Genomic DNA, 25,049 nt, shown 5'->3' with positions numbered 1-25,049 from the left:
TTAAAGTGGAGATTATTAAACTAACATAGTAGACCCCCCATAACATGACTGACTTCTGTTATGGAAACACATACTACGAGCTGAAGATTCTCTGTCTGAAAGTATACTGTATAAAAAAAATCACAGCAGCCAACAGCACGATTTTATTTTATTTGGTTCTTGCCTATTAATACAGTTAGGTGCTGTCCCTTTCAGAGGCAATGACTGCAAATACGTATCCTCTTCAGCATGAACACACACACTCTGATTCTTTGGCATGACTACACAGATCCTACTTTGGCGTGAAAAAAACAAAACAGGAAGGGTGCTTTGGCGCATGCCCACAACGACATTATTGTTACAGGTCACAGGCGCGAAAAACAAATGAAAAAAGTGTTTTGGCGCATGTGCACACTGAAGTTGCAGTTAAAGGTAGAGGGCTGCATGGAAGAGCTCTGAGGGCCGCATGCGGCCCGCGGGTTGGACACATCTGCTCTAGTGATTAGATGGTCCTACCAGTTTCATGTGTTGTGCACCCTGTAGTTATTACAAGTTTAGAAAGTTAATCCTTGTTTAATTTTCCTAATATTTCAAATTTGGCTCATAAACTTGATTGGGTCTAGAACTGGGGAATATGAGCTAGGTGTGCCCCATGGTCCTACCAGAGCTTTATCATAACAAACTGTGCCTGCAGGAGGAGCACATGCACTTTGCTTAGGAAATGGGGATCTTTGAAGAACTGTGGTAAAATATGGCACTCTGGGAGGATATCTCAGCTGTTCCATGAGACAGAGGGTCCTCTCAAAGATCATCTTATATGATGAGTACTCTGTTATCTGTAAAATTATGAATTAGGAGTCTGTAATTCAGATTTATTGAACACTTACTGTAGATGTTAGAGAGCTGTGCCTCCAAATATCAGGTACAGTTTAGTCCGGTATTGTTGTGCCCTGACACTTTGTGATCGACATTTGTGAGGTTAGAGCCTCATTACTGCTAGTAATATCACAAGGTCCTGTAGACTTTGGGACACTGTGTACATTTTGTTAGAAACACAGTCTGATCTCTTGACTGAATAAGAAAGGTGTATATTTTATCTTTGTTTTTATCTTATATAAAGTCTGTTGAGAATAGTGAATGTATATTACAACTGTTTGGATGGCCTGCTGAAAAGAGTTAACAGAAAAAAATAATACCTACTGGGCAGTCCACTTCCTGAAATAACATCAGAGATGAGTAACTGTTTCTGCAGTGGGTAACTGTTAGAATATTCCCTTCTGATATCACCATTTTTGTAATACCTATTCTGAGTAGTTCATTCACTTCCCAAAAGCAAATATATCATCACTCATTAGGCTAGAATGGTAAACCCACTTCTTTTTTGTCACTCACACTTTAGATTTTAGTCTTAATGTATGTTTTTGGAAAGTTTCTATTTTTGATTCCTAGTGAAGTAAAACTTGTAAGTGCTCATGTAGTTATCAACTAACAAGCAATGGACTGTTTATAGTGTGCTATAGAAATATGCACTATTAAGAACTGCTAAAAGTGCCAGCATTTTAACCCAAATACCCACAGGAGGAGACACAAATAGATGAAGGCTGCTGCCACAAGACAGTTGGATCTCTGGATGGTGGCTAGTGCAGGGACCTGCAGTAAGTGTCCTTCTTGTGATCCCATATCAATGTCAGACAGTTGTCAGAAGGCAAGTGAGCAGGAGGCAAAATATATGCCAAGGCTTCCCATCAGAAATTCCATCCAAAAGACTGCTTTCTACATCTTGCAAGACATGACATCTTCTGTAACTTGTAAGATGATCAAACTCATGCCTCGCTATTAGCTGAATGCAACAGGAGCATGAGAGGTACCTTTATGTCTTAATTTCTTGTGACCACTGCTGGGCGAGTTGCATCCTGGGGTGTCAGCAATGACCTTCTCACTTTGGTCCATCCAGAGTTTAATTTTTATGGGCCATCTCACAGGGAACATGTGATGATGATGATGGCATCATCATCCCTCTATTAAAAAAGGGAAATCTTAGAGACTGCACAAATTGGCATGGAATCACATTGTTAGTCCCAGGCAAAGTTTTCGCCAGTTTGCTTAGTCTCCTTCTATATCCTTTCTGGAGATAATATCTCAGTCCTTGAAGATATTCTTTCCTGATTCTCTAAAATCACCAATGAGACTATAATTCTGGGGGATGTTAACATTAATTGGTCCACTATTCAATCCCCACAAACATAAATGTATATAATGTCTCTCAGCTCATCAGTTCAACTACCAGACGACCTAAGAACCTCTCCACTGGAAGCATCCCAGACTGGATCCTAATTTCCCACCCTCACTATATCTCAGATAGTGGTATCCTTCCTGACCCACTTGGGGACTACTCTCCCACTTTTGATGACCGCTTTATCTCCCCTTACAGCTAACTCATACCTATAGATCTACTCTGTCCCTAAAAACTTTAACCCTAACACATTTTCAGGCTCGCTAAAACAAATAAACTGGAACCCACTAAAAATACTTCCCTTAGAAAACAGTTTCTTATTTCAGTATAACTTTCTTAAACTTACTTAACTCCTTTGCCCCCCTAAAAACAAAACTCATCAAAAGTAACACTGTCCCTTGGTTAACCAAAAATACCTTAGTCTGGATGCAACTCCAAGACAAAGCTTGGAAATGCTACAATAAACACAGAACCACCACCCTTAATGAATATAAAACCTTTTTTAATAAAGTAAAAAAATGTATCTCTCTGCAAAGCCTATTTTTCCAAACTTCAATCCAACAACAACTCTAACCCACAAAATATAGGATGGAATCTCCTCTCTCCTCAACCCAGGCAGAAAAGAAAAACCCTGCCCTGAACCAAATGCCTCTAACCTAGATCTAGTTACCCAATTCAACCACTTCTTTACTGATTCCATAGCCATATTTACATCATCCTTCACTAAAAACCCCACTTCCTCACCCTTTCCTCCACCCACCCCCATCTGTCCTTAGCTCCCAAACTCCTCCCTTCTCTATGAATCCCATCCCCATCTCCACTATAAAAAAAATCCAAAAAAATGTGAAACCTTGTTCTAATGCCCCTGATTAAATATCTTCCTACTTCCTAAATGTAGCCACTGAAGCCATTGCTTTGCCCATCTGCATTCTAATTAATTGATCAGTTATGGAATGCCATGTTCCCCAACTCTGGAAAAAGGCCTTTATTATCCCACTACATAAAGGGGGCAACAACAACATCATCTCTAACTTTTGACCTATTACCATCTTATCCCCTATTTCTAAACTTCTCGAAAAATGCATCCATCTACAACTTTTACCTTATCTTATAAATAACCATGTTCTAACTCCCACACAACATGGTTTTAGGCCCAGTCATAGTATTACCACTGCTCAGCTCTCCTTCCTAGAAACTGTCAGCAAGGCTCATGACTCTGGTCACATTGTATCCACCCTCCTCCTAGACCTCTCAAAGGCCTTTGACACCATTTCTCACCATCTTCTCCTTACTAAACTCTCTAAACTAAATCTATCCCTTTCCTCTGTCAACTGGTTTTCCAGCTTTCTCACAGATAGGAAACAGGCATTCAAGTGGAAGAAAGCTACCTCCCCTTTCCTTGAGTCTCCCACAGGGGTGCCCCAGGGTTCAATTCTAGTACCCCTTCTCTTTAACATATTCATAAACGACTTCCACCAGGCTATCCCTAACGCCAACCTCATCCAATATGCAGATGATTCAACAATAATCTGCTCTGCTGTCACTATCCCCACCCTACAAAAATTAACCCAAGAAGCCTCCTCTAGCACAGAATAATGGATGCTAGACAACCACCTAGCACTTAATGCAACCAAAACCAAACTCATGATATTTACCCCATTCAAAACCACCATCCTAGACATTAATTCCTTCTCTGTCACTAGTGAAAACAACACTCCCCTGGAAATAGTATCCAATGCAAAGCTACTAGGAATTCCCATTGATGATTAGCTAAAATTTGACTCCCACCTACAAGTACATATCAGAAAAACTCACAACAAACTAGGCATGCTTTACCGCCACAATCATTATATCTCTCCCTCCACCAGGCTCACACTCTCCAGCACATAACTAATCCCATCCCTCCTCTAGTGCCACAATCCTTACTAACCTACAATCCTCCCTCAAGACAAAACTCTCCTCTTGGTACAACAAAATTTCTATATTTGCAACAGACCACAGATCCTCTAACCACTACTGTACTGCCCTTCATCAATTAAATTGGCTAGAGCTACCCAGTTACTTCACCTATATTCAACTATCCAAGCTCGCAAACTTATATTCAGCCCTTCTCACTCTGCCCCTCCCTTGCCTCTACCTTCAAACTGCACATTCCAAATAGGGTTCTTAGATCTAACTTCCAAAACCTGATTGAACTACATAAACCAGTCCGCCCAGCAGGCAAACACCTATTATCCTTCTCCCTAGCACACTACTGGAATTCTCTTCCACACCTCATCTGTACCATTTGCCAACTCTGTTCCTTCAAAACTTTAATTCATTCACACCTAACATCCCAGTGGTAATGCTCTTGCTCTCATCCCTCATAAAAACCCCTTAACTCATTTCATTTCCTACAAGCTTTTACATCTGTATAGTCTCCTTTTGCTTTATAACTGCTATAAATCAACTGCAGGAACCAACACATTTTGTAAATACTTGTATTGTCTGTTAATAATTCTGCTTTTGCTTTGCACTAAATTGCTGCTTTAAATGCAAACTTGTTGAACTTAAGTTAATACTTTTGACTGTTTGTAAAGAATCTCTGTTTTAGCATTTGTATTAATTGTTTCCTCAATTGCCAACTTACTACATTTCTGAAATTGTGTTTTTATAATAAACCTATTTTATGTCATTTGTAATGTTCTGGAGCTTTTCTCCCCAGGACTCCATTGAAAACTGGCTCCTTACAGCCCAATGGACCATACTGGCAAACAAACTACAAATAAATAAAATAAACTGCAGTGTATTACTGAATAGAGTGAAAGAAGCAGTTGATAACAGACTCATACAGGAACAGGCTTGATATAGATCAGGCTGATCCTGCACTGACCCGATATTTGCATTAAGACAGATCATAGAAAAAGCAACAGCTTGAAAGAAACTAGTCATTGTCAACTTTGTGGACTTCAAAAAAGCCTTTGACTACATACGTAGACCATTACTATGGCCCATCTTGGCAGAATACGGGTTGCCTCCAAAATTCGTCTGTATCAAGATAGCAAGTGCACAGTTCAGGTGAATCATGAGTACAGTGACTGGTTTGCAGTGGTCACCAGTGTACAACAGGAATGCATACTGTCTCCCTTGTTATTCACAATAGTTATTGATTGGGTCACATGGAAAGAATTACACAGAAACTAAGTGGGACTGGACTGGGTTGTTGGCAACAAGTTATGTGACTTGGACCTTGCCAACAGCACAGCTCTAATTGATACAACATGGAGTGGAATGTAGACAGTGACCACATCAGTAGAGAACCAGGGTGGAAAAGTAGGCCTCAAAATGAATCCTGACAAATACAAAGTGTTGGTCCGCAAAGCATGGAATGACAACAGACACAACAGCTGCAGGATCAATATTAGATACAACTTCTGCTACCTGGGCAGTTTCATATCTCAAACAGGTAACTACAAGAAAGACGTGCTGGTTAGACTTAGAAAGGTAAGTGCAGCATTCAGTAGACTATCCAAAATCTGGAGATCAAAAAACATTGCACTGTCTACAAAGATGAAGCTATATCAAATACTGGTGCTGTCTACAGTCTTCTATGGCACTGAGCTATGGCCAATCACAGTATCAGCCACGGGAGAACTTGAGGCAACCCATCATAAATGGTTAAGATGCATTCTGGGAATATCGTGGAAGGACAGAGTAAAAAATGAGAGTGTTAGAGAAAGAACGCAACAGTGGAAACTTGAAAATATCATTATGGAAAGAAGGCTATGTTAGTTTAGTCATGTTAACTGCATTGATACAACATGATTCCTATACAATCCCTCAACTGAGATGTAGCTGGATACAAGAGAAGACCAGGTAGACCTCGACAAAATTGAAAAGGAGTTGTAACAAGAGAACTCCATCACCTGAATATCACTTGGGAGGAAGCTGAAGCAGTGGAAGCCGATAGGACACAGTGGAGTCAACTTGTGGCCCACTGCATCATCGATGTGAGGTGAACCAAAGACCGAAATAGACCAAAGATCTCACAGGGAACAAACCTTTGAGCCGGCCATTGAAGGTATAGTGGCTGAACTTGAGTTTACAGAATCTAATCCTTCCACCTTCCACTGAGCCAAAGCGGACTATCAGCAAGACTAAAAAAGACTTCCAGAAGTCTTCCCCTACCAGGTTGGCACACAGACATAGCTTATATTCTGGATGTGCATGCAGTGCTCCTTTTCTCATTTCTGTCATCATGACTGTGAAAACACCACTTTTTAAGAAACAATATCCTGATGCCTATGAAAAGCCACACCGGTGTCTCACGAACAAGTTCAGTCTTCAGAATGTGTTACCCTGTGGTGTGGGATTCCATCACCAAGCACAGTGTTATCCACAAATTTCCAGATTACGCTGAGGATCAGATGAGTTCAGGTTGCCTCTTGTCAAAGGTAGAGACAGGACAGTGTTCCTGAGCACCCCCTCTCCCCAGCCCAGTAAAGGGAGGTTCTGAGGAATTTGAAACTCTTGTTTCTGCAGTAGGCGAGAATGGTGAGACTTCCTTTCTCCTTATAGTCTTTCTTGGTGACTCCCCTACTTCAGGTAGATTTCAAGTTATAAGCTCTTTTGTTGCTTTCCTAACTTTACCCCAGAAGTTGTCAAACCATTACCTAAGTCAGGAGGAGTCATTCTTTCCATGTTACCGGTGTTGTATGATACCATTTATAAGGCCTGGAAACAGACAAATTTATCTCCTCCTTCTGTCTTGAAGTTTGCTGTTGGTGTGAAAAATAACCCTAGCTTAAAACCCATAGGCACATTCTGTTTGAGGTTTTTGATCCAGCATAGGACCTAGAGATCAGAACACCTTTCAACTGTGCTGACAGATAAGGAATTAAAAGCTTTTGAAAGGGTAGAAAATAATTTATTCTTTGCCACTTTAGGGCTTGGATCCTTTAATTACTGGTTCTCATCCTTCTTGGACAATCATGATGTCCCTACATTTCACTGTTGCAGTTTTCTTATAATTCAAATCCCCTGCCAAGAGCTCCCTGATGTCCAGCCAGTATACCAAAACCTTTAGGTTGCAAAGGTACACCGTACATCACACATATGTTCCTTGCATACAGCGTAGGGCATAAACGTGACATCCAGATGTGCCATCCTCAGAACTTCTTTGCCACCAGTCTAAATGCCATCTTCGATCATTGGTCTGAATGCTGGCTTTGTTTGCTGGTTTACCAAGCTGTCTTTCAGATAAGTGTCCTGTTGGGGTGTTGCTCTTATCTTTTTTCCTTTTGTTTTGTTGCTTGTGGGGTTCATGCCATCCAGAAAGGGTAAATGCCAGTACAGGAGACAGATTCCCCATAAAGACCATAACAAGCAGTGTTTATTTTGTCTAGGTGCTTCCCACGACTATACATCCTGTTCTGTTTGCCAAGCTTTCATCCCAAAGACTCTGCATAGCTGGCTTTCTTCTTTGGCCATATTTTTAGAAAATCAACATCTTAAGCTTTTGGCAAAAGACGCTATGGAAGGAACTTCCTGCTCCAAGGGTCAGCCATCCATGAAGAAGGGCAAAAAAGCTAGGTCTGATTCTTTGGCTGTGCCGCCTCTGCTGGATGTCTCTCTCAAGGCTAGTGAAAGCCTGGAAGACCACCCAGCTCCTTTGTTGGATTCCTCTACTACGACCACTTTAGAGGCTGGCATGGATCTGGCTTCATGCACATCTATGGAGACTTTGCAAACATCCACTTTGGATGCTCAGGGGGAATAGTAACTGATTATTACCCGAAGGGCCTAGGGGTGTTCCTCAGATTTTGGCTTAAGGAGGAGGTGCCGACTACCATTATAGAGTGTCATACAGGGTCTGAGCCTTCTATGTTTTACATGGCTGATGCCCCCTTAAAGAAGAAACAAAAAACTGAACAGGTTTCTCCTACTCCTAAGGACCCTCGGAGTGAATGGATGAATTTCACTTAAGGTTTGTTTACTGCCCTTATGGCTTTGAAACCTTCTCAAGGAGTTTCTGTTCCAGCTCTCCCTTGTCCATCTTCTCTTCTTAAGAGGCCTAGGAAACAAGATTCCTCTGAGGGAGGAGTAGCATTCAGATGAATCCCTTGCCTCTTCTTTCCATATTCATTCTCCTTTAGACTGTGGTTCTGAGGAAGAGGAGTCCCCAACTCCTGTGTCTCCTTTTGTGATTTCCTTTGGAGACACAATTTCCAGAATAATGGAATTTTTCAAATGGGATTGTGCCCAGGTGTCTGAGGTTCAGAAAAGTTATTATAAGCTTCTGCAAATGGATTTTCCTAGACCTTCTGCTGTTCTTCCTATTCTGGCTGCCTTGTTGGATGCCTTTTCTACTACATCTCAGGTTCCTGATTTTCAGCCCCCTGCTTCCAAAGAAACTGACAGGTTTTATAAGGTGTCTGATGATTGAAAGTTCCATTATAAGTGCTGACCTCTCTGTGGCATCTGACAAGCCGTCAAAGTTGCTGCCTTCTACAAAGTTGCTTTCTTCTGATAAAGACAGTAGGACTATGGAAAGGCTGGATTAGAAGGTTTGTATCTCTGCTACCCTTGCTTTTAGGGCTGTCAATTTTCAGACACATATGACAAGATATATTCTGGCTCTTCTGTCTCAGGCTTGTCATGTTATTTCTAATCTTTCTGATTCTGAGGGGAAGACTTCTGCTGTCTCCTTGTTAGGGAGTTCTTCTCAGGTGGCTCAACATTCTATTAAATCCAGTTATGATGCAGCAGATGCTTCTTTTACAGCTGCTGCTTTTGGTTCTGTGCTGAGCAGATATTGCAGAATTGTTTTAAGTCCCTGTAGGAAAAGGGTAAGGCCTTACAAAATCTAAAACATATCTTTGCTTCTTCTGTTCCTAAATTCCTTAGGAATTACACTAATAAGCCAGCCTTTGTTCATAGACCGTCTTGCATTCTCCCCAAAAGTAAGAAGGGTGGTATCACTCACTCCATCCCTCCTCCCCCTGGTTCTTTTTCCTTCTGGATGTGTTTATTTCTATAATTCCTGGAGTGGCATTCCTACTGGGGCTCTCAGTTCTGAGGATATGTCTGGATGTCACCTTTATGCCCTATGCTGTATGCATGGAGCATATGTGTGATGGACGGTGTACACTTATCAACCTAAAGGCTTTGGTATAATGGCCGGTCGTTGGGCCGCCCTTGGCAGGGGATCCCTGTTGTAGGGAATACTGCAACAGTTAAGAGAAGGATATCTACTATTGTGGTAAGATTTTGCACAACTGTACTTTGTGGAAAAAAGTGGCATTTTTCCTGATATAGTCTCTGAAAAAGACCACTTACAGTTGCTTTCTAAGTTCACTTTCATGCACAAAATAATTTCATCACCTGCGTCCAGTGAGCTGCAAGAGTTATGAATGTTTCTGCTGCAGATGGCATATCTCAAGCTGTCTTCCTTTAAAGAGATCAGGCAAGCTGTTCCTGCTGCCTTATTCCAGGGTGATATCCTGTTTTGGGGAAGCTTCTCATGATCTGGGTGAACCAGCTATTGCCTGTTGCATATAACCAAAGGCAATATCCTGCTGCTACTTCCTCCTTCTCTTGACCCTGTTAATTCCCCCGAAAAGAAGCATCTTATTCATTGGATGAAAATTACATCCTATACATTTGGTGGTATTCCCTTCCCTGGCTCTGCTTGATGAAAACTCCCAGGAGGATGACCTTGTAAATGCAGCTACAGCATTCCTGAGTGCCCAGCAGGACTGCTTCCATGAGAAAATTTCTCATAATTTGCCCCAGTTTGGAGAACTGTTAGGCAAAGATGTTTCTGCAGAGGTATATGTTTAACTCCTCAAAGAAATTACAGACCCTTTTCCTTCTTTAAATAGCGACAGTGGTGTTTTAACTTTTTTTTTTTAGGAGAACTGAAGGTTTTGACTCCATCTTGGGTCTCAAACACTTCAAAGAGCTTGTCTTCTGTTTCCAGTCTGATATGGTCACTCTCTAGGCAGTCATGCACCTGCATTTACACATCATCTGGATGGTGTCATTTACAGACTACAGTGTTGGCACTTGGTCTCTTTTCTGCACAGCTAAAGTTCAGCAAGGTGCTGTTGATTGTGTTGATGGTGCCATTGCAAGAGAAGGTCAGTTTTTGTATTCCCTCACTTTAAACAGGCAGCTGGGAGCTCCATCACTGGACTTTTTGGCTAGTGGACCTTGCTTCTTTCCTCTATAGTTACAGGCCCTTGGAGTGTTACCATAAAATTAAATATGTCATGTCTCGTCCTAGATCAATGTATTTATTTTTCATGTAAACCTGGTTACTCTTTAGTATGTGCTGCTTCTGCCAGTAGACGTGGCTCTGAAAGTCATAATTTTGTTGCCGCAGCAAAGACAGAGTGAAGATGCTTATGCAGCTCTTGTGCCTCATGTCAGCCTCTGTCTTCTCAGTCACATTTGCATATCTGCAGATGAGGGTGATTCCCTGGATAAAAGATGCCACTGGCTGAAAAGTCTTCACTTCCTCATTGATCTTTGGTTGCTGTGAGACCCTTGCTACTGGCCTTTAAAGTGAGGATGATAGTCATCCCTCTCAGTATGGACCTTCTCTTCATGTGACAGAGCAGATACCATTGTTTAACAATGGATGACATCATGCTGAATTGGTGAACAAACCTGGACTGCTCTCCTGTACTTGGAAAATATAAAATCCATAAAGGGGCTTCATATAAAACAGCCAATTCTGAAGGTAATGTTCCATACCCTATAAACTCTGGAGAGAGAGTTGTGGCCAGAGTCCTTCCTGCAATAGATAAGACATATGTTGCATTTCGTATGGGAGGAAAGAAGGCATTACATGTGTACCTCTGTGCAGGAAGGTCATCCAGGTTTGGTAGTAGGCCATTGACTGGACATTACAGCTGATCACATTATGCAGGAAGTAAAGATTAGTTGCACAAGTTATAATTTTCATTCTCCCTGTCCAAAAAAAGGTCAACAAAAGGTACAAGGCTTAAAATATGGGCCAAATGTACAACAGCCGCAAAGCAGATCCATTTATGTTCTACTCCTCCACTTTACAAGACAAAAGTACTTTGTGTTGGCATCACTGCATTTTGTATGGAGAAGGTAGACAGCTGGACAGGTATAGGAAAAAGATGTTTACATCTAGAAACTTGGCAGATAAAGACCTTACTCATTAGGCCATATGGCTAATTAAGGCTTGGTGTAAAACAGTAGATCCGGGAATGTGTGCAGATTATTCCTATGTCTGACACTGATTAACTGGTAAACTAAGCAAAGCAGCAGACAGGTGTGTTGTGTGCATGTACCTAGATGTGTATGTGATGATGTAGATGCTTCATCCAGGGATACCATTTTTGGAGTTTGTTTTAAGGAGGCATGAATCATGTATAGAGATCACCCCTGAGGATGTTAAGCATTCATTATTGATTGACCAATTACCATGTAGTAAAAAAGGGAGAAAGCAAGGAAAATACGAAGCTTCTGTTTAGTGATGCATCTTCCATCCTGTTAACTACAAGGAGATGAGAGAGAGTTCATGTGAGATATAGCTGGACACGCTGATCTCAGCTATACATACACTATGAAGGGTGCTTTATTTTGCAATTTAAGCTAATGACTTAAATAGGAGTGCAAGTATATTAAAATTAGCGTGAAAGCGGTTTAAACTAAGTGTATCCTTATATGTATGTTGGACACTTTTGTCGTGTCTCTCAATTATCTATGGTTTTGTATTTTGAGTACTGACTAGATAATACCATAAAGTCTGAAATTCTGTTTTTTTTTTTTCTCGAAAGTTCAAACTTTACCTTGATTTCACAAAAGGCAATTGACAGAAGCTGTTCTAGTTGCATCTGCAAGAAAATGAACTGTGGTTTTGAGGGATCAAGCCCCGAATACAACCAACACACACTAGCTTCAGTTAGAGGCTTATGGACTGGAAGAGCTAGAGGGAGAGAGAGAGAGAGAGACAAAAACATGCGACAATGCTTGCTCATCTCTCTCAAAGGGAAGGCTTGGGGATGCATGCTTGGGGTGCATACCTGCATGCCTGGGGTACATACTCCATGTTAAAATCTACTGGTGGAAGCCAGACAGACATGCCAGTGCTTAATTGCAAGAGGAGGGGCAGGGCCTTTACACTTGTTTGCCCTTTCTTACCCTTGCATTAGTACATTGTATACCCTCTTACCCTTGCATCAGTACATTATATACCCTCTCTTATCCTTGCATCAGTACATTGTATGCCCTCTCTTACCCTTGCATCAGTACATTGTATACCCCCTCTTACCCTTGCATTAGTACATTATATACCCCCTCTTACCCTTGCATCAGTACATTGTATACCCCTCTTACCCTTGCATCAGTACATTATATACCTCCTCTTACCCTTGCATCAGTACATTATATACCCTCTCTTACCCTTGCATCAGTACATTGTATACCCCCTCTTACCCTTGCATCAGTACATTGTATAGCCCCTCTTACCCTTGCATCAGTACATTGTATACCCCTCTTACCCTTGCATCAGTACATTATATACCTCCTCTTACCCTTGCATCAGTACATTATATACCCTCTTACCCTTGCATCAGTACATTGTATACCCTCTCTTACCCTTGCATCAGTACATTATATACCTCCTCTTACCCTTGCATCAGTACATTATATACCCTCTCTTACCCTTGCATCAGTACATTGTATACCCCCTCTTACCCTTGCATCAGTACATTGTATAGCCCCTCTTACCCTTGCATCAGTACATTGTATACCCTCTCTTACCCTTGCATCATTACATTGTATATCCCCACTTATATGTCTGCAGGCTTGTGTAAGGGAGAAAAACATTCATAAAGAAAGCCCCAAACATCCACACAAATGATGACAGCTGTGGGTGCTTAACCTTTACCATGATGTGAAGAGTTGGGCTATAGAACCCTTTCTCCAAGGGAAATGTATGTATCATTAGCTTAGCTGAGAGGGAGGCTCGGTGCTTAGACGGGGAACAGGTGACAGAAGATAAAGATGATGGGCTGTGCTGTTAGCTCATTCTAAACTTCTTAATTAAAATTAGCGTTATATTAAGAATATAATGAAAGCATTTTGCTTACAAATAAAGGGAAACACCCTGCTGAGTTGTTAAATTCATTTAGCCTATTGCTAATACTTATTTGAGAAATTACAGGGCAGGTTGCCACCATTGCAGACAGACGGTAGATGTAGTTCTTTTTGTCTAAACCGGTGTCTGTTTTCAGCTCATTCTTTTGCTTTACTAAAATCAGTTTTGCCTATAAAATCACCTGTATTTTTAAAATATTCTTAGCAAAAGGTTGCACACCAGCGACCCCTTTCCAACTAACTTTTTGGGGTACAATGTCTCCTGTCACTCCTGCCGTAGCACTTCTTATTATGCACTTTATACCCTTCTTAGACTGCCTGTCAGGTAACTGAGAGTGCATGTTAAGTACCTGTGCTTTTTTCAGGCATTGGCAATCTGCCACCAATCCTTCTCTTCTGCAGATCATAAGGTGTATATATATATATATATATATATATATATATATATATATATATATATATATATTACAATTCAGTAAATTGGTGCATGTGCAGTCTGAAGTTTTCTCTTTCTTGTGAGTTGCCGTTCTTGCAGAAAAGATCAAGTGTACACCCCATTTTTTGTATGAATAATGCCAGGTGTGTGGGGGGAGTAATCTCCTGTGTTGAAAACTCTAAGCTGTGCATAGTTTTTGTATAATATCACTGATTCCATCTTGTATGTTTGCTGTGTCCCTCATAAAATTTAGAATTTAGTGAGGCTTGCAGTCAGGAAATAATATCAGACATTTTTTTCAGCTGGGTGCAAATATGTACCAGGAAATACTTCCTGGTAGAATTCATGGTCAAAAATGACGTTGTGTTATGCAAAAGCAGTTGTTCCATTAAGCTTATAAGGAAATACAGTATGTAAAAGTTCTCCCTGATCTTTACCCTTTGTCTTCCATTTACATTTGTTGTTCTCCAGAATTCTTCAGCAAAGAGGCTGTGCTGCATGGTTGTTGTTTTTGTCTTTTCTGCTGCAGTAATTGCTCTCCGTTATATACTCATTTGTTCCACTCTATAAAATTCAAACATTTTTACTGGTTTATTCTGTTGCCAATTGTTTTGCTTGCAGCAAATATTGATAATATAATAGTCGTGGTACATGTGTGTTAGTGGTCTTACCCAGGAAAACTTTTATACATTCACTTCCAGCTGTTTCAGTAGCTATGATTTGTTTATGAAGTGAGTATGTTTGTGTTTAAAAGTGTACCTGCTCTTGTTGCCCATATGCAAAACCTTATTCATCAGTTTAATTTTATTATCATTAAAATGAAATGATAGCTTAGTTCTATATACTAAATTATAAGGGACTAAGCAGTACAGGAGAAAAATGTTTATCTTCTTGGTCAAACCATTTTGCTGTAAACATTATTTTCTTTTTTCAGGTATTTTGTGTTATTTTTCTAACAGTATTTTTTGATGCAGGACATGCGAGTCAGATCAATTCTGGTGATGCGAGGTTCGGCATATGATTAAACAGGCACATTATCCAAGCCCGTGGAGCTATTTTTCTTGGTCTTTGGAAGACCACTTGAGACTTTTTCCAGGGGTAACCAGAAGGATGGCATAAAGTGCTGCATATGAGTAAGCAGAGATATGGGAGTAAAGTTTGCTCTCTATTTGTCTGCTAATATGTTTTCTATGCCCTCCTAGGATGAGTATCTGGTGTTATTTGCATTAACTCAGACCACTGTTAATATTACTGTGGAGGTTCCTCCATAGCTGAATAAGGCTTTCTGCCATCCTTAACATGGATGACAGTTCTCAATTTATGCTTGCCTTTGGGTGATTTAATCTTATTTCTAAGTTCTTGGTTGATCTCTCTGAGTTATCCAGATAAATGTGTGTTACTTTTGCTTTTATGAGCTATGGATTTCTTACTCTTATTGTGTAATTTAATATTGTGGTTCCACCACAAGGATTTGCTCTTAAATGTAGCACCGTATTTGTATCTTATGGGAACTGAGACCCCGATGCAATCATGAAAGTGGGCATAGAATGTATCTATGAATATAACTATGTCATCATGGGGGGGGGGGTTGAATTTTGTTAGGTCATCAACTAGTCATACTACATATGCCTTGAAGAAGTCTCTGAAAACATAAGGTTCTTGAAGTAACTCAGTCTTGCCGGTAAGGTTAATGTTGTGACACTGTGGCCAGATGTAACCAGTTACATGGTAACGGTTGGTGCTGAGCATAGGCTGCTCAGGTTAGTAAGAACCAGGTCCAGAATTTTCAAGTTTCTAATTGGATTTTGGACTGTTTGGTATAAGGAGTTGGCATTAATGAAGTCCAAGAATTTTTGTGCATACTTATTTGTGATATTATAGCTTCTCCAATCGATGGAGGGATAGTTGAAGTCACCTATGGGGGTACTTCTGGACTCTATGATGATGGTTGTCATTTTATTTAGATATGCCTCACAGTCTGCTGGGATCTTGGTGTGGTTATGGTCTGGGCTGGATCCAGCACTAGGTAATCTAGGCAGTTGCCTAGGGACAAGTGCTGGCAGGGGGCTCAGTCACAACATAAATTTAATTAAAAAAAAAAAGATCTACTGTTATCCATTTCATTATGCATCACAAATGGGTCATCAGATCCGTCCGCAAATCCAAGCCGGACATTTCTACAGACATATGATCTGAGCCTCAAACTCCTCCCTCTTCCTCCTTTTTTCAGAGGTGGAATCACCGGGGGGTCATTTTTTGTGAGTGGGAGTCTGGACTCTAGAGGAGGGAAGAAGCCCTCTCAAGATGAGCTTATTACTCTTATTGGCCAGGGCCTGGGGTTTGAATGCCAAGCAAATATCGCAAGACATATCGATGCCCCTGGCCCAAGCAATAAACATATCTCTTGTGGGCATCAGATTGGGGAGTAGCTATAGAGAAAGGAGTAAAGAGAGGAGAGAGAGAGGGCAGGAAGGACCTAATGCCAGCAAAAAAACTACTGGTAGAGTAACGGGAGGAGAGTTAGAACTACACTAAACTGTAAAACAGACAATATAGAGGAAAGAAGAGATATATTTTAGAAGAAAGAAGAACTAAAATTCATAAAAAAACTACCCGAGAAGCAGAGGCTCAAAATCTCGTCTGGACTATAATGGTGGCGAACGAGATCTGAGAGTTTGAGGAGGAATGAGGCATCACGGGAGAGGGAGAAGTTTCAGGCTTGGATCGTATGTCTGTAGAAATGGCTGGCTTGGATCCAAGGATGGATCTGAAGACCCATTTGAGATGCATAATGAAATTGGACAACATAGATACCAAGTTATGATAAGCACATAACTTCTATTTCATGGTATTAAGTTAATTAAGCACCTGCTGCTTTAAGATGTTTTTTTTCCATGTGACACAGCAAACATGTGCAAGATGATATTCAGGGATGAAATTGGATGCATGCATGTGTGAGATTCAAATTCAGCTCAGAAGAACACCTGTAGCAGCAGTTTCTACTGCTTTGTGATAATTAACTGCTACATGAGAGAACACAGCTTTTATATTTTTACTGAATGGAACTCACATTGCAATGTGTTGTGTGGAATAAGGAACTGTGTGCGTGTGTGTGTGTGTGTGTGTGTGTGTGTGTGTGTGTGTGTGTGTGTGTGTGTGTGTGTGTGTGTGTGTGTGTGTGTGTGTGAAATGCACTCACTACAAATGCCAGTTTGGTTAATTAAGTGACCTGCTCAGGCTCAGACTCTGTACATTGGCTACAGGCGGCAACATCCTTAATCCTCTTCCAGACCCTTTGAAGAATCAAGAATTTCTGCCAGTTATTAGACTGGCTGAAATGTTCTGAAATTGGTACATTTGTCATTATTGGTTCATACATTTTGTTTCATTGCTTTTGAAAAAATGTTAAAAACTACAAATTTAAAATGCACTCTAACAAGTGTTGCTGTTTTAAAAAAGAAATGAATTTAAAATGATCAGGAAGGTGAATCAAACACATGCATTATTGTGTGGGCCTAAAAAAATGTGCTGGGGGCCCATGATTTGAAAACAGTCTAGGGACCAGGGTACATTTAGACCACCACTGGCTAGGTGTATTTTCAATGATTGTGAGATTCAAGGAAAGAGAAGTTTACTGTTGCTCATGCTAAGTCTGTTTTCAATGTGCAACTGTTTTGTTTAATAAATGGCCATCAGTGATTGTACTATTAAATTTAAAAGCAATATTAGTGGTGCAACAAGCAGCACACTTGTCTTTGGTGAAGAGGGATGTAGGTTCTCTTCCCACACCAGAGAGATGGATTGCTGACACTGAAGTACAGCAAGGGGGGGTTATCATCCTTCAGGTGAGATGTTAAACTAAGGCTGCATCTGCTTACATTGGTGGTAGTTCAAGTGACACTTATTATAAACTTTAGGGTAAGGTCCTCAATGCCCTAGCCAAATTTAACCTTGTAGAATAGATGTTATCTCAGGTCTTCCCTGAAAAGAGGCTACTAGTCCAGTGGGACTAACCTGGTCAACAAAGGATGAATAAATGATATGTTTTAAATTAAATCAACATCTTTGTAATCTTTTCAAAAGTAAAGAAAATAATGTGTGCATTTGATGGTTTTCAGCAGTGTTTATGGTAGTTGGTGGAGACAGCCAAGTAATGGGACAGTGGAGGGGGGGTCTTGAACCTTTACCCTGCCTAGGACCCCATTTGACATTGATCTGGCTCTGCCTGATTGAGCTCCTGTTTTGCAGGGCCCTCCATTCCACATCCTTCATTCCGGGAAACCTTTTCAAACATTCTGGTGTTACACTATCAGGCAGTTAAAATCTGCCGTATTTTTAGATTACTTAAACTGTTGTCTCGAGAGAGTAGGGACTCCCAAGTTGTGAATAAAACTGAATGTCATATTTTGATTTCTCAACTCTGTGGTTTGTCTCATTGAATATTTTATGCAAAGTAAAATGCTTCTACTACAATGGCTGTGAGAATGGAACAGCATGTCTGGACCAGTGACTACCTCTGGAACTACTCCGGCAGGAAACTTATTAGCAAATATTTTGCTACTGCTCCCATATGTTGTATGCACTATACAGCTCTTTATTTAAAAACAAAATGATCTATTTCTTGGGACACACTGTATTATAGTAAATAGCTGTAAAATGCTGAGTATAGAGATAAGCTTTAAGTTGATCCGTATAGGACAATGCATTTATACCCTGGATTTTTCCGGTAAGGAACCTTTGTGGGTGTTCCAACAATGAAGACATCAGACTTTCAAGATAATGAAAGCTTATATTTGAATATTTCATTTTACTAAATAGTAGAAACTCTGTGTTGCATGCTGGATCTGGGTTACAGTCTTGGCAATTAGCTGTTTAGTTTTATTCATTGTAAAAGTAGTTTGCAGTAAAATAACTAAAAACTTACTTTAGTAAGGATTAGTACTTGAGTGTAGTTAATTACAGTAGAGTTGTGTTGTACTCTAATGAAATCATTTTGGCTGTGTTACCTTACTGATGCTTATAAAAGTAAATTAATTCTGCTGATGTTTGCCTTGTAGCAGTAAAGTATAATTATGCTAAGTTTTATAGTATTTCTTGAAAATACCAGGGTCATTTTAATTGCATCTGTTAATCTTGTAAAACAAAGACAAAAGACAGATTGCAACTGTGTTATCCCAGAAAAAAGAGCGACCCCATTACTAAATCAGATGCTGTTTTGCATCCCCAAAGTCTTAAATGCATTGTAAAGGATGTAATTTGTGTTAATTGTAGCCAAGGGGTGTGAAAAGTCTGAAATTAATATGTATGCAAATGCCTAAAGGAGAATTTCAGTTTTAATGGTTGCTGAGTTGATGCATGTATATTTTCTAATACTTTAAAATGTGTTGGTGGTTTGCTGAACTAACTGAGGTTAAATCTAAAATACATGCTAATTTTAGAAGATGAACTAGTAGGGTTATATGTGAATATGTTAGTTTGCATGACTGGAGAAACAATCATAAAATATTAATCCACACTGAGAGACGGAACAGAAAATGTGTGAATATGTTGCGTGATGTATACAACATTGAGGTTGCCCTTCTTGAAGGGCTCATGTATTTAAGGTCACTAAGAAAAGATATTTGCCTATCATGAGAGTTGAACTTTATTTTGGAAAATGTACCCCATCTCTTTTTAAGACAGTTTATTCAGTGGACACAAAATAAATAGAAAACACTCTTTCCAGTGGATGCAACATAAGGTCAAACATAAGGTGATAACTCCAAGCCCTTATGTGCAAGCCTCCGTAACCAGTGTTCTGCAGTGAGAGTATCTCTAAAGACTAATCCATCCTAAATGACAAGACTGCTTAGCTGTCTGTTTTAACTAGTGTATTCAACTATCAGGTTTGGTGGTAGAATATAACTAATACTAGCTTTACATGCTGTGTACACAGAAAACCAATATGCTACACCATAAAAACTGTTCCTTCAGAAAACAGATTGGACCTTTTTTGTTTGTTTGTTTCTGGAAAAAAAGGTCTGCAAATTAGCAACTCTAGTTGCTTGCCATAAAGCTGTACTAGGCACTTCTGTAGCGCATATTCTGCTAGAAAAATAGGTTCTGTAGCATATGTTTGAAACATACCCATCCAGGGCATTCTAGAGGCCACTTCAAGGGTAGTCATAAACCCCTACAAGTTAAAAGCTCATTTTAGTGCCAGGCTGGGTTTTGGTATTGCAGTGATACAGAGGATTTTATAACTGTCAACATCCCAAGTCTATCCTATAACTGCTTGGCATGCTACTAGAATGTAATTTCTTTATCTTTACAATGGTCTTTCTTCTAATAGATGGTGCAGTTGAGCTCCCTCCTCCACCTACATCAGCATCCTTGTAGGAAGGAGACCAGTATAGGATTTTACAGGACAATCAGTTTAGCATTGGAAAAACTGTCTACATGTGGCACAGATGCACTGTACAAGTCCTATATTGTCTCAGCAGTGCCCAGTTTTTCAAGTCAATGCCTTAAAGAGTAATTGTGCTTCTTGTATTAATCAATACCATAAACCTAAGCATTAAAGTAACTTGGCAACATGTAGGCATAATAAAGTGTATATGTAATCCAAAGATGGGGGAAGTTGAAAAAGTGGCCATAACCAAAGGAAACAGAAGGTGAGAAAAGTCAAATGTAATGATTTACTGTTATAGAAATCTGCCGTCAGAGAAACTTTTATGGTAAGTGTATTGCATAATTGGACTTTTCCTTTCTCCTGCTGCCCATAAATACTGCTCTTCCACTCTTAGCTTTATGGTCCTAATCTGTATTTTAACCAACTTGGAGTCTAGGATTTCTGTCCCAAGGACCAGCAAGGAGGAGACTGCCATGCTCATAGGTGGAAATCCTGAAGATACACTTCACTGCTATGTGGAAATATAAAGGACATAGGGAAAAGTCAAGTGCAACATTAGGTATGCATTTTTTAGCTCCACACACCATCCAGCTCTCCTTCCACCTTCCTGTAGATACAGTCATTCCTCTCCAGAGTGACAGCCAAATCTATATAAGAGCTATAGGGACCATTCATTTCCTGTTCATGGCAAACACATAAGTCCTTTCATTTCCTTGAGAGGCTAGATTCTAGAGCTGGTAGTGAGCACTTAATATGCATGGGGCACCAAGCCCCTCTTCCTGTGGCAGTTTGTGCTGCTTGCCGTCACTGCTGTCCTAGAGTGATTTATGTGCTCATCATACAGGCATGCTAATCCCCCCAGTCTGTGTGTAATGCAGCATCACCCTAGCTGCATGCCATGTTCGCACACCCCTATAAATGTCAGCTATGCAGACAATCAGGCTGCTTCCATTGCCCCAGGATGGCTGAGCCAGCATCGGCTGTTTACTCCCACCCTAACCTGCTTAGCTGTTAAAGCCTCATATGCAGCTATCAATTACAGGTTGCCTGGGGCTCCAGTATATTTTAATTTCCTTCCACTGTACACCACCTCAACACTAGCTACACATTTTTGCCTTCCTAGTGGACACTTCTGCAGTCTGTTTTTTTCGCAGTGATGAAAGCTGCATATGAAAGGATACAGACATCATCTTTTATCTGTAGGTGATGGGGAAGCTCTTATTCATTGCTTATCCTCTGCATTGTTTGTGGTGGTCATATCTCCTAAATGAACATCCTTTGTTTTGCTGTAGAATTATACTTTGTCCATCCTGAATCGTATGATTTTGTAGTGGAACACAGAGGATTACAGTTGTCAAATTACGCCGATATTGCATTTACTGACAATGTATTCTTCAGATGTTTGATAATAATGTTATTCAGTGAACTTTCTTATATTACAAATATATTAAAGCAGTGTTCCGAGTATGCTCTTTATATTTGCTTTGGCTTGCGTTATTCCTTATTCTTGAGGTAGTGAATCCTACCGGCTCCATTCCAAATAAACCCTACATCCCTCATTGGCAAAGGGTCACTAATCATTGATTTTTTTATGCTTGCCTGTTGATGTGATGAGTCAGAAAATTGTGTGCAAATGTGAGGGTGGCGTCTTATTCATTCAGTCATTTTACAGAATTGCATAAGTTGCACATTTTCAGAGGTTTACTGGTTAACTGATATCAGAATAAATCTGTGATGGAACTTGCCAAGTTTACCTTTGTTTTAAGAGAGATTTTCTATATAGCATTGAAGATATTTGCTTTACAGTTTAGAAAGCTTGTACTACATTACAGTGCTATCAGTTGTGTTCCCTCGACATATCTTAATATCTTTCTACCTCTATGGTATGCCTACTCTTTTCCTTGGAAGACCTGATTACCTTATTCTCTGGTTTTCTTTTAGATCATTTCTGCAGCCCAGACTCTGGCCATTCATCCATCTAGCAAGATTGCTAAAGAAAACCTAGATGTGTTCTGCGAGGCATGGGAGTCTCAACTAAATGACATGTCAATTCTTATAAGAGAAATTGGAGATGTATTTGAAGGAAGACGAGGTAAGGGTATTAGTGAAATATCCCAAATAAGCTATTAAAAGGTGATCTGTTTATGTTTTGTATGGGTATCTAGTAATTGAATATGGTGAGATGCATATTAGTTATGGAGCTGTTTTTTTTTTTTTAAAGGAAATGCAAAACATTAACACTCGTTTCCCAACAAAGAATAAAAAGAAAGAACTAAAGCAACATTGTTGCTAAAATGTTATTCTTGAAGCATACTTACGTAAGCTACTTTGTTTAAGGTTAGTCATTTGGAAGCCCTGCTAAATGATTATTTTAGTTTCCAAAAAAAGGTTAGCTTTTTTGGTTGCAATTAAACTTTAGTGCTTTTTCTATTTGCTGTGTTACTGTGTGGTAAACAGGGTTAGCTGAGTACTGTAAAAGAAAAGTAAACTGTAAAGGGCAATGCTACCAAAATTTCAAGATTTTTTTCTCATCACAAAGTGCTTTTTAATCTATTTAATCTGATATCAAAACTGCCTGATAAAAAACAATCAAGTATCTTCTTTTGTTTGCATGTATTTTGCAATGTTTGTGCAGTTTAAGCTATTTCTGTCATACCATCTTCCTCAAAGGGGATCGACCTTAGATCAACTGGTGCCTTAGGCAAAAGAGCTCTATGGCACCCCCTACTGTACCACCCGGTGCCCCCATCCTGGTCTACCTACACAAAATAAATACTGGAAAAGCACCCCTGCTAGAGTGGCGCCCTAGGCGGCCTAGTTGGCCTATGCCTAAGGCCGGCTATGTGTGGAAATAATTTAATGTGGAAGGAAAAACTATCTCTGGCATTCCGAAGCTTAACAAAACTAATTGGGTGACTACTTACAAATTTAAGTAAAGGCAGTAGTTCAGAAAGTGTAAGAAAATGCTGGTAATTTTCCTAGTATGAAGTGACATTGCCACTCTTGTGGTTACCAAAACATGTCAGTAGACACCTCAGCTTTAAGTAAATCTTTACCAAATAGTCGTTTGGAAGCTCCTTCTAGAGGAAACTTAAAAGTGATGAAAAGAAAATAATGGTTAGTAGCTTGTTGCTAATAAAATGCAGAGATACTCGCACTAGATGATGTACTGAACACTGTCTGCAAGCACTGAAATAAATGGGAAGCTCTACGGAGTGCGTCTGTAAGTCAGTGGAAACTTGTAATCTGGCCGATTCATATAGTAGGAATATAGACTGCATTGTGAGCAGGAAGTCACCCTGTGTAAAGTACATTACATTACAAAATTGTAGAAGCTGAGTGATACAGATGCAATAATTCTGCATAGAAAAACAAGTGAAGATGAAAAATGTTTTTTTTCTGTTTCTGGGTGGGGTTGTCTTAACTCTTTATGTTCTCTGCTGCTGTCATCCTGAATTCTTTGCACTTCAAAGCATAGTGAATATAGCTGTTTGATTTTTAAATTGCTGTCATTTCCACTGGATGCAATCTTTTGATGATGTGGAACAATCTTCTGGATTTTTTCTGTCGTTGGTAAGTTGCTTGGTCTTGTCTTTGTACTCTCAGTAGAACAGATAGTATATTTTGATGGTTTTAGAACAAAACCCATTGTTTTTTATATTTTATCTTTTTATTTAATATTTAGGACTGACAATTCTGATGTGCAATAAAAAAATGCTAATAGCAGTGTCTGTTTTATTGGTGCAGTCTGTCAAAAGCAATTTATAGGGCAATAAAGAATGGTGTTTGCTGTTTGAAGAAGATGGTGATTTCACTGATTGAGCAAGGGCATTTTTTTGTTCTGTTACAACTCTATAGTATGTGTGCACATTATCTGAATACACATCGTCAGCCGGTTCAGAAACCTAACACAGTATCGAAATGCATCATTGTGACTTTAACGTATCAAGTGATGAGTGTAATACTTTTTTCTAGGTTTGTTTGACTCAGTGTGTTTAATCTGAGAGTTTGGGGTCACAGCCCCCAGGACACCTATATCAGAAACTTGTACATTGATCTTGTAATGGAATTAATGCTGCAATGAGTTGCAGTTAGATAAGATTATAAGAAGCAGACACCCTGCATCATGATTCTGTAGCTCTTACCTACTGAACAGTCATATCATCAATCAGATTAATTGGCTAAAATGAGCATCTGCAATTGTGGTTCTTATTCGAGCCATTTATTCATCAGGTAAGTGGACTGCTCAAATAAACAGCATTGTATCACACCTAGAAAGACATAAAGGGCCTGCATCCTTCTTCAGTCAATTTCGGCTGCTGATATAGAAAACACTGTCCTATAGTAGACCTGTCTGGTAGTCATCACACATGACAGTACTTGACACTCACAAGAGGTTTTTTAATTGCATCTCAAACAGGCTACCATGTGACTTCATATAATAGTTCTGCAATGGGGGATTACTACATTCAAGGCGAATATTTCTCATACCAAGAAAGGTTGAATAAAGTAAGTCCTAGACATTTATATTGATCGAGAAATACATAATGGGGAGAAAGAGTTTACTATCAAAATTTGGAAAGGCAGTTGTGTGTGCATTCATATTGCTGAACCGAAATCTCGAAAATGTACTCACACGTATTCCAAAATATCAGAAATGATGACCGCTGCAGCCCCATTCACAGCACCGAACTTTCTGAATCAAAAGTCCATGTTAGCATAAATGCCCCCCACACCTCCAGCAACTTAAATATACCAACTCCGAGATCATACTACAGTGAGGAATATGGGAAATTTACCGCTGTACTATGATCTACATTCATTAGAAGCAACAGGAAAACTACCATCCAAAGGTGTCACACCGAAAAACAAGTAATATCCACAGAACAAAA

General features: G+C 39.7%; 1 protein-coding gene across 1 annotated transcript in view; it reads left to right on the top strand.

Moving 5' to 3' along the window:
• The window catches only part of CTNNAL1 (catenin alpha like 1), a 1,837,423-nt gene that overhangs the window by 1,201,985 nt on the left and 610,389 nt on the right, over positions 1-25,049 (top strand). Inside the window, exon 11 of the mRNA XM_044064584.1 lies at positions 22,099-22,249. Coding sequence (XP_043920519.1) covers positions 22,099-22,249 — 151 coding nt within the window. The remainder of the gene's footprint in view (positions 1-22,098; positions 22,250-25,049) is intronic.

This window comes from Protopterus annectens, chromosome 3.part0 (assembly GCF_019279795.1).
Source record: "Protopterus annectens isolate FY-2018-M chromosome 3.part0, PAN1.0, whole genome shotgun sequence".
Classification (NCBI taxonomy): Eukaryota; Metazoa; Chordata; order Ceratodontiformes; family Protopteridae; genus Protopterus; species Protopterus annectens.
Note: the sequence above shows the minus strand (reverse complement) of the source record. Positions and strands in the feature narration are given on the sequence as shown.